We start from the raw sequence: 11,329 nt of genomic DNA on the forward strand, positions 1-11,329 counted from the left end.
AGGAAAACTGACAGAAATAAACATGCGTGTGCAATTAATGTATATTATACACTGACTTTTATTTTTTTATGGAACACATTTTCCATTCCATGGGGGTGCTTTTGTATTTTGTAAGATCGGATTACAACAGAAACTGCTAAATCGGAGGCTTATGTGCATTGCTATCATCCAACTTTTAGCACAGTTCATCTCCCAGGAAATCTTCCTAAACGACGGATTTGTTAGTGCTGTCTCATTCGTCCCGCTGCTGCGCAGCTCTCCAACCCGGCGCGCCGACTTCTCCGCCTCTTCAGTTTCTCCCCACACAGCAGAGTCACCTAGTAGAGACCAGCTTTCTCCCACCAGGCTTTCAGGCATCTCTTTCTGAACCTCTCTCTGGAGTTGTTGTTTTCTTTCTTTCTCAGATGCAGTTTCTTGTCAGCACCCTGATGCGTCTGACTCCTGCGCGCTCCACCCCGCCTGCCGGAGCGGAGGAGCGCTGGACCGGAGGGGCGCACCAGGAGGAGAGCTGATGTGGCGCGGCAACGACAGAAACAGCTAAGAGTAACTCAATTACAGCAGCCTTTATTCACGGAAATGACTTTAGACGACGTGGAGCAAGTGCACCGCTGTCACGCTCGCTTGTTGTGTTGAACAAAAGCTGTGCGCGTTGCTTGACTCGACTGTTTGCGCGCTGCTTTCAAAGTGATGCCAGGTCGCTTTTGCAGTGTTATTGGAGTTAATGCATGTGTGATCACCCCTCTGCGTCCCGCTGATCAGCCTCTTACACCTGACTCTGAGCGATGGTCACTGAGGGTCACGTTTCAGCGCGACGCACTAATCAAACTATTGCGCTTTCTGGCTTTTACGACCGTGTCTTGATTTACAGATAACTTTTGAAGCTTGACCGAGCTACCGAGACCGCAAAAAACAAACAAACCAGAAGGCATGGTTTCAGCCTGCACGGCGAGGCTTGTGGGACTTTACAAGTTGTAGTCCACTTTGAGGCAAAGATCCAGAGCATGATCCAGTGAGAGGTGACAGGAGAAACAGTCGTGACAGGAAAAAAAAAAAAAAATGCTCGGAAGTCCATCCAACAACGGCGGCCTCAGAATGCTCGTTCCCCCGGCGCCGAACGACGACAGGCGGGTAGAGTTCGTGGCGCTCACCGCCGTCCAGACCGAGCGGAGCGAGCCGTCCACCCCTGAGCGCGGACACCCGTCTCACCGCACGGGGCTCCTGGGCACCCCGCTGCCCGGACCGCCCGGACCCCGAGCCAACGCATCCGCTTCAAGTAAGCGCTTCAGAAAGTTGCAAAACTGCCTTTACAACGTGCTGGAGAGACCGAGAGGATGGGCATTCATCTATCATGCGTTCATGTGAGTATTACTCTTATCCGTGGCATTACGATTAAACTTATAATGCAACTTTTAGAAACTTGAAAAAGTTTTTCAAAAGTCACCTGTTTTTTTTTAAATTGGACTCCCCAATCCAGCTTTTGGATACAGAACAACTATTTGATACATTTTCCAATTACGTCTCCTGAGTTGCCTATGCTGCAATTAACTGGATCATACGCCATAGATCAACTCCACATGGGGTCTACTGTTCAATTTTCCCCTTGTCTCTGTCTTAGTAAATTAGGAGAACAACTTTGGATATTTAATTTAATTTGTCTAAACCCACAGGAGGGGCAGGTTTTGAGTCAAAGCCCACTTTGTCTTTATTTTCCAATTTGGTTATGTTGATGTGAAGGAATTTTCTCGAAAGACGTTTTGATGAAACTAGAAAATATAAAATGTAATGAGAGGGTAGGTGATAAAAACTTTTTTTTTTGTGACTTTTGAGAATTTCTCTCTGAATTTCATGTGGATTTATTACAAGAAGGGAAAAAAGGTTGAACAATTTTAACACTTTAACAAAACACACAATTTGAGGAGCTTCTCCACATCCGGGAGCGTACAGTCAGGATTCTGACGTACCCACACGCCAAATACGCTGTAATTTACGTAACTTGTAAACTGTGGGAAAGTTTGAGCTCATGGGTACAAAGGGCCGGTCTTCTTCATTGCATTTTGAGATTAATATGTGGATTATCAGTCACTTTTTAAAATCCAGATACGGCATTTATGCCAGATTTTTTACTTGTAATCTTATTAGAAACGGAACAGGTATCGTTGTGTGACTTATGGGCGCTTAGGTATTTGCTAAAAGTCCCCTCTGCGCACATCGACGTGTCTCAATATATTTCAACATCTTCTCAAGTGAAGCCCTGGACTGTTTTGCCTGCAAGCAGCTGCCTTCCAGCTGTTTCTGCTGCTGGAACATGACGGACGCAGCGTAATGTGTGGGAGCTCCTTGGACGGGGTCGTGCTTTGCGTGTCATTGTTTATACAAGTACAGCTGTCTGCCTGCCAATGCCATCATGTGTTTGCTGCAGAGGGAAATCCCACTGCAGGGCTGTGACTCTTGCATGTGTTCTCACCATCTACTGCCCGTGCATTTGCGAGAGCAGAAACCTCCTCTAGCTTATTTTGAGCTTACAAGACAGTACCTGGTATCGGTTTCAGCAGTTCCCCTTTGAATTTTCTGGCTCTTTTGGGGGGATTTTGTGCCCACATGAAGTAATGGACAATTGTGAAGTGGTGAGAAAATGATGCATGCTTTGAGAAGTCACCGAAATACTAAGCGGAGTCCAAGGAAGACAGGAGACAGGTCAGGGATACAGTTGAGGGGAGATTTGAAGAATGGTTAGGTCATAAATCAACTGTTCAATCCTTTATGTGATAGTAGGAAGAATATGAGCTGCAAATTTACAAAACACGACCATCTAAATAAACTAAAGGACAACCACGAGTCCCTTGGTAACTCTGGAGGAGCTGTAGAGGATCTATTACTTGTGCAGTCCTCAATTCTGGTCTTTTTGGAAGTCAGAGAAAGTTTATTTCTCCGTTTGCCATAGTTAATGTAAGAGGCACAGGAAAACACGTGGAAGAAGGTGTTCTGATCAAACAAGACCAAAATGTAGCTTTTAGGAATACAAACAAAATGCCATGATTAGCAGGAAACTAACGCTCCACATCATGCTGAAAACTGTGGTTGCTTCTTTTGCTGGGACTTGATAACTGTTTAAAGTTTAGTAGAGGGCAGATTGAGGTAAATAAAAAATAACAAAAAAACAGACAAATTCAGTCTGTTTGAAGCTGGTAGAGACGTAACCCAAAAGACTAGAAGCTGTAATTTCAGTGACCTGTGGTTCGACAAAATGTTGACTCCAGGAGGCAAAACACAAATGCACACCATACCTTTCAGTTTTTATTAAAAAAAAAAACAAAACCCTTAAACATTTTAACTAGCTATTCACTATATCGCCTACGTTGTATTTTTCACACAAAGTCCCACTAAATTAGATTAAAATTTATTTGTATTTTAGTGTGAGAAAGAAGTAAAGATGTTCATATACACTACTCTGGAAAAAACTGAGACAAGTGCAAAATGATCAGTTTCTCTGATTTAACTTTTTATAGGTGAGTGTTTGAGTAAAATGAGCATCGTTCTTTTGTTCTATGAACCACTGATGTCATGTCTCCGAAATTCCAAGCAAAAGTTTAGCATTTATTTGCAGAAAATGAGAAATGGTCAAAATAACAAAAAAAAAAAAAAAAAAAAGACGCAGCGCTTTCACACCTCAAATAACGCAAAGAAAACAAGTTCATGTTCGTTTAGAAACAACAACACTAATGTTTTAACTCAGGAAGAGTTCAGAAATCAATATTTGGTGGGATAACCAGGAGTATGATCTGTGGGTTTTTCAGGATAGTTGCCTGTGACATTTTCCAACCAAACGTTGGATTGGATAGCAGCTCTGCCACTGTTGTTGTTTCTCCATTAAGGACGTATCGTGTTTCAGATGCTCACAAATGAAGCTTGACTCATCTTGGGAAGAGAAGTTCTCCTGTGACGACCTGCTTCGTGTTGCTTTCTTAGCCGACCCCATCACACACACCCACACCCACACACACACCGAAACGTAGCAGGATCTTTAAAGACCGCACCGAGACGTCCATTTCTGTTTGGTGCACATCTGTCTACCTGAGAGCGTTCTTCCCATGGTACCGCATCACTCCGAGCGCTGCATTTCTTTTGATTAATTACATGCTCACGGTAAGCGAGGAAAATACGGTGTGCCGTGAAGTTCAATTAAAGGTACGTTGATCTGTTATAATTAAATTGAACCACACACTGCTGTGTTGGGTGCTGTGCCAACTTCAGTTGATCCTTTAATTAGTCCTACATTGTAGCGGGGGACCCTGGAACAGATGTGTTGCTTCTTCAGAGCCTCTCGTCGCAGAGGTTTGTGGGAGTTTTTATGAAAAAAAAAAGAAAAAGGGGGTAAAGAGCCTCTCTTCTTATCTAACTAAGCTGATCATAGTACGCCGTGTATCTGGAAAACGTTTGCACTCTCCCTTCTAAACATTCCCCTTTACATCATTTTAAATATCTGCATCTCTCATGTGTGCAAAGCTATTTTTTTTCTAAGTATCAGCCTTATGCTCATTCAGAGCTGGCACAATGTGTATCCTCCTTAAAATCCTTCGTCTCCCACACCTACTGAACTCATACTGCCTACCAAGCACAGAGGATGGGTTAAAAGGCAGAAACCTGCAAAAAAAATAAAAAATAAAAACACAATGGAGTTCCCGGAAATTTCTATGAAAGGCATCCCGGTGCAAGGAATCTCTTTGCGTATGAACCCAATTGGTTGCTTTGACAACCTGATAGGGGTTTGATTCATGAAATGTTAAGTCCCACTTGTGTCGTTATGGTTTTTTGAGTCATTCACAGCAAATACTCATCATAACCTCTTTAAATCCATTTGCTCAGTATGCAGGTTTAGCTTAGTTCTACTCACGTCCCACCAGGATGGTTTTGGTTAAAGTTTGACTTAGAGATGTTTAATATCTATCAGTTCATAACTGTTCATTATAAGTTTATTATTCTTATTTATTTACATTTTTTATGACCTGTTCACATGGGATAAGCATTATCTGGGGACTCAATGTAATAAAAAAAATTACTATGTTTTTCTTTTTTATGTGGTTCTTTTGCACAGGATAACCAAACCTGAGATTTTGCTGAAATTTACTGACGTCTCCCGGATACGATGTTGACACGCTGCTTTTTTTCTAAGCAGCTATAGATAAGCTAACTTTAGTAAAGCAAGCTTTTCTCCACTGGTTTATCTCTAAAATTAATAGTCCATCTATGTTATGTTATTTTTTCTTTAACGTCACACATATTAAATACTGTAATATTTCTGGGCAGTTGTTGCATCAGATTTTCTTGGAATGGGAGTCGTATGTGGGTTGTTTGCGCCGTTGTTCTTGTAGAGGTTGCGGCGCGCGTAAACGTTACACATGAGCCTGCCAGAGGGCCAAAAACCTCCAGCCAAGGCTCAGCTACAGTGCTTCCCCTCACCTCTGACCTTCCACCCTTTTCCACCATTGGCGGTGCCACATATAGACGTTCACATGAGGCCATCTGTTTTGGCCACATTATTTCATCCCAGTGGAGGGTTTTCCGGGGTCGTGGGTCTCCAGTGTAGAATCCTGCTGCTGATCCGCGATCAGGCCTTTTCAGCGCTGCACGGAGCCAACTAAACCCAGGCGCGCTGATGTCCGAGACCACATGTCATGTCTTGGTCTTGGCCTTGGCTGGGTGAACCGCTGTGGCGTCTGGCCGAGTGCAACATTCCACTGGACTTCAGCCTGAAAATACAGTGAAAAGTACACAAGAGAGGACAGGGAAGTGATTAAAGGCCGAGCACTGGCCAGTCAGAGAGATTGATTGGTTCGGAGGAGGGTGAAGATTTACTGGCCCTCCATTATTGATGTCTAATTGAGGAGGAGCACAGATGTGGTATAAGATTTTAATGCGAGGGTTTAAGAATGATCTTGTGCAGCTTCATCAGCATGAGTGGAATAGGAAGATATCTCTTGTTCTTCTTTTATAAGAGACTTTAAGAAGAAATCTTGAGAACACATAGCTGATTTATCATTTCAAATATTTCTCCACTATCGGAATAATTTTCCTGGCAGCAACTCAGATAAGGCGTTAAAAGATTTTTTTTTTTAGTTACTTAAGAGATAGCATGAATTAACACTGAAACATTTTTGATATACTATAAATGGTTGTAACATGGAAATAAAAATATTTCACTGGGTTACACATGGTGTTTGGGTTTCTGATAGTTTATTAATAGTTCTGATTCCTCCAGCACATCTTTGAGAAATGTACCTTTAGTTTTAGTGATGTATGAATGCCTTCCCACACGTTTCACACATGTATGGTTTAAACACCAGATAAGCAAGCATTAACCCACTTTATTTACTTGAAACACCAATCAAGTGCTCTGTCTGTGCTGTTGAAGTTTCCTTCACCTTGACACGCAGGATGATTGAAACTGAACTAAAGTGATGACTTGCCATAAATCTGATTATTCTCAATCGCAGCTTTCTTCCATTGCTTTTCTCCAGTAGAATTTAACTTGTCGTCGATTTTATGTCTTGGGATTGTAGCCAATCTGTAGTTTGACGATGGAAAGCAGAGGAAGCGAACGTCTGAATGCAGTCGTTCAGTTCGTCTTGGCCACACTTCCAAATATTGAATTAATATGATTCGACTGGAGACTTCTCTTCTCGCAGTGGAGGACTGTTGTTTACAGGCAATTTCCGGCAAGCTTCATAGTGTTGAACTGGCGCTTCCTCAACAGCTGAGGATCCGGACTCTGTGTACGAAGCGAAGTGTAGAACAGGGAGGTAGGTAAAACCCAACTGGGTAAGATAGAAAAAAATAGTCTGCATATGGCTTGTGGTTCAACATGGAAAGATTTGCATATGAAAATAGTCTGTGATTTTTTTTTTTTTAATCGGGCAATGGATATCGCAGCCTCATGGCTATCCGAGTTGTGGCTGACATTAAATGCAGCTGCAGGTATTAAATGTCAATCAGTGCAATGCCTTGATTGGTTTTCGAACTGTCTTAAACCTTTAGAATCGGTTCAGGACTTACATGAACCGGCTTACATACAGTCCTGCAGACTTCTCAAACGGATTCAAAGAACGGCAGATATTTCCTCACTTCTACCTTTAATGGGACAAACACACTTTGTTCCTGAAAGGTGGAACAAAAGTCTCATTATCTATCAACACAAAAATAAATTATGACAATGTCCAACTCTCGGCCGACCGCTTTCCAGTCTGCAGTGACAGTTTCCAGAGGACTGACGACGGTAATTCTTTACATGTCCTTTCCATACACGTAGAACCTCTCGGAAACTATTCTCCAAAGGTATATTGCCTTTTCATCTCTGAAATGAACAAACTAATTTAGCGCTGACAGCTTGCTTATTGAATGCCTTCTTGTGCAGTTTTCACTCTCTCTGACCCCAGTTTCAGACAGCTAATCTACTTTTTTTTTTTTTTTTCTGGAATCACTGAAGCAGTCTGGTCTCCGTTTTGACCACGCCAAATAAAACCCTCTACAGTCAGACACCACCCTCTGGCTTCCTCCGAAAACTACTGACACATTTGGTCTTAGCCCTGCTTTTTTTATTATTCATCATTTGAGTACTGCCAGAAAATGGCTTTTTGTTTTGTTGTTTGCCTTTTAGTCAGCGCACAAATGTGTTTTTATTGATGACTAAGTAGAAGGAGAAAGAAAGGTGCGGCGCAGCGGAAAGTGGCGCCATAAAATTGCACGAGGAGAAAGCTACTCTGCACTTTGTGTGGGTTTTCCAACCTTCTCGTGATGAGACGGTTGCTTGCTCTTCATTCACAGCTGCTGTTTTTTTTCTCTGTCCACCTCAGCACATAGTACAAATTCTGCTTTATTCATATTATGTTGTGCGCTTTACCTTCATTCACTTTTTTTTTTTTCCTCTGTTGCTCCAAAGCAGGAGCGTCATCGCTCGGTTTCCATCCAGTTCACTCGTCGTCTCCTCAAAGTTGGAAAAAATATATATTTAATCTTCTGAGGTTTAGTGCTTCGCAGTTGCTTTTCCATATCGTGATGAGGATTTTGAATTTTGAAAATATCTTAAAACACAAACCAGTAAAAATGTCAATGGCTAGGTAATGATGCTGTCGTTTTTAAATCTTGATCACAAGCACTAGTTCTTTTTCACGGAGCCACCTTACAGGTGAGGTTAGTATTTCATGAGTAATTTGTGAAAAAGCTTGAAAAAGTAATTATGACCCTTGAAATTTTGTCATGTTACAACTACAAATGTCGATTTATCAAATTTATTGCATCTTTATCTGATGAACCTACATATAAAGAGAAAAATATACATATTTTTTTTATATGAATCTCAAAAAATGTTGAGCCACTTCTGTCCCCCTTTCAAAGATTTTCTAATTTTTCTTCACAACGAGCGCCAGCTGTCTAGCAAGTGTCAAAACCTTATTCTTTGCTAAAAAATGAACAAAATGTGGAAGATTTTATGTGTTTATATTCTTGAAGACACACTTAAAGGTGGAAAATAAAAGCTAAATTGTCTTCTTTTTTAACATCACAACATCCTGGATTTCAGCTTGCCTTGTTGACTTTTTATATCCACCATGTTTTGGTCAGCTGCACAAATAAGAGCCTATCTTTTAATTTAGCCTCATTTTTTATGATTGTGACTTCCTTTTTTTATTTTTACTACTGCGTACATGTGTCATCTCACTTGTTCTTCTGTCTTATTTGATGTTTTCGTCACATTCTGCAGCGAACTGCTTCATATCCCCTGGCTGCCACGACGGTTCATTTTTCATTAAAGGACGCATGAGATAGTTCTAATTAGTGACTCGTACATGCATTTGGAGGAACGCCGAGTGTGTCCAAAAACAGAAACCTTTAATTAAAAGAAGATTCTACATGTTAAAAGATTAAAATAGTTTTTATCATCTGCTTATTTAAAGCACAAAAACGTGTTACAATGTTGCACAGCGAGTCCATATATGAAGTAAGAGATGGAAATGGAGAACCGGAGTGTACCGGAGAGATCGGAGAGTCGAGGTTGGCTGCTGTATTAATTTCTCCTTTCGAGGCAAAATGCGGTCTCACCGGGGAAAGGACTGTCTGTCCTGGGATGGCCGACCCGGGGGAGTCAGGTTTCCCCCCCGATCTCTTTTGTGGTCACGTTCACCCAGGAAGTCGACAGGCACATGCACGCATTCATGCAACTATGCAGCATCAGGGGGAAAGGAAACGACGTGTCGTTAATTATCGTCCCATTCCAGGAGACGGCGAAATTGCTGAAGGTGGAATTTATCCACACAGCAGAGACACTGATGGCAGGCAGTGTTTTTATCCTCCTGCAGATGGGTTGGTCAGGAGGGCCTTGACATTCTATAACCTGCTGTAATCGGTGTTTATGCGATGGCATTGTCGTGGAAGCAGGCCAGGAACAGTGAGGTATTTGGCAGCAGGGATCCAAAGGAAATGCCAGGAGATTATATTGAATTGTCAGGACCCTCACAACTCTTCACATCTGCTTTCTCAGAACAAGAAAATACAGTTTCTCTCTACTCTGTCTGAGCAATATGCAATACAGAGACCAACGCCTAGCTATGAGATGGAAGGAAGAGGACGTAAAGTTTTCTGAGTCCACTTTACAACATGGTTCTCCTTATTGATAGCTAATAAATAGCTTGTAGATATATTATCCAGTTATGTCTAAACACTTTATAAATAATTAATAGCTGTGTATAATGCAGTAATTAAGGGTGAGAATGAAACAGTATGCCAAAAAAATAGCATTTACAAATGCTTATTGTGTTTACAAGGTAGTCTGAAATGTTTAGTATAACAACTCTAGATAAAAATTATAGAGCAACAATCACTATATGGCAAGAAACTGGTAGATTTGTATCCTTGTCACCCCTTAATTAATGCAGAAATAAACGGTTATTAATGATTTATAAAGTGTTTAGAGAAATACTTATAACATATCTAGTATTGACTATTTATTAGCCACCTCTAAGAGGAGTGTTATTGTACCAAAAGTTTTAGGTTTGTTAAAATATTCTCCATTGGAATGAGACCTGGACTTTAACTAGGCCGTTATAGCACAAGAGAATGCCTTGTGTTTTCTCTCACATTTTGTCTCATTTGACCAGAGCTGGTTGAATAGTTCTCTGCTCCATTATCCCCTGCATGTCTTCTTGCAACAGGATATCCTGACGATTGTCATCTTGTGAAGTTGTAGTCGTCCTCTTTGACAGATTTGATCACTTCAGCTGTGCAGCTCCCCCAGTGTTACCTTTGTGTCTGCTTGCCTGAAATCATCTCTCCTCTCCTGGTTTAGGTGTTTATTAGAGTAAAAGAGGTTGAAAAAAAAAAAAATCATGCCAATTTTTTTGTTCTTTTGTCAAAATTTTGAAAGCTAAGTACAATCCTAAAATTATCCAAAGGGTATAATTGCTTCAGAAAGAAGTCAGTTCAATCAGTTCATGTGATGGAAACTAGACTTTGATGCATGTTTGAATATGAAACTGAACTGAATACAAATTATGCCTTTATCTGTTAAACTGTAACATTTCCTCCTCCGCCTCTCTGCCTCCTCTGCTCTTGGAGCGTTTGTTTTTGCCGTCGCTGGTTTGTTGGTTCTCAGATTACCCCGTACAGTCAAAACTTTGCAGCCCAGCAGTGCAGCTGCAAGTCAAACAGAGCAGCTGACAGCACAGTCCTTCCTGTGAAACGCAGCTTTCATCTGAGTGGAAGCGTATCGGTAGCCATGTCGGAGCTGCCGGGGCATCATCTTCTGTAGATGTAGCACATTTGTTGTCTTTTTCTGTATGCTAACTGTATATCGTGTTTGCACACAAAGACTTAGCGCTGCCCGGTGTTTGGGCCCACAGTGCAGTAACCACATCCAGATGCTTAGCAGCTGAATTTTGATGCCAACTTTGGATGATTTCCTCAAGTGACAGAAAGTAGTCATGATTTGCAGGTTGTGTGTGAGGGTTAGTATGCTTAGTAAGCTCAGGAACCACGGTCTGTGGGTGGCCAATAGCCGCCGAGACCATAAAGCATCTAGAAAATAAATCAATAGTTCTCTCTGCAGCGCACTTCAGGCTTATCGTAATTGGTGTCTGCACAAAAGCACACAGATCATCTTCACATGCTGCATAACGTCGGGATAAATGGTAAACAGAAACTAACTGCTGAAATTAATTTAACATGTTGGTTTTTACGTTGGATTAATTTAGCAGATGCTTTTACCTAGTGGTGGAGAAAGTACTCAAAAAATTTATTTAAGTAAAAGTACAAATACACAGACAAAAATGTACTCAAGTAAAAG

The 11,329-nt window shown here is 41.3% G+C and overlaps 1 protein-coding gene across 4 annotated transcripts in view; it reads left to right on the top strand.

Annotated features, from left to right (window-relative positions):
- The first annotated feature begins 200 nt into the window (after window positions 1-200).
- The window catches only part of kcnq4 (potassium voltage-gated channel subfamily Q member 4), a 69,629-nt gene continuing 58,500 nt past the window's right edge, over window positions 201-11,329 (top strand). For all 4 annotated transcript variants that reach the window (XM_015044095.1, XM_015044096.1, XM_015044097.1 and 1 more), the window contains exon 1: window positions 201-1,358. In XM_015044095.1, the coding sequence (XP_014899581.1) occupies window positions 1,057-1,358 (302 nt within the window). In that variant the 5' untranslated portion in view covers window positions 201-1,056. The remainder of the gene's footprint in view (window positions 1,359-11,329) is intronic.

Source organism: Poecilia latipinna, unplaced genomic scaffold (genome assembly GCF_001443285.1).
Source record: "Poecilia latipinna isolate Pla-1442-1.1 unplaced genomic scaffold, P_latipinna-1.0 Scaffold662, whole genome shotgun sequence".
Taxonomy (NCBI): Eukaryota; Metazoa; Chordata; class Actinopteri; order Cyprinodontiformes; family Poeciliidae; genus Poecilia; species Poecilia latipinna.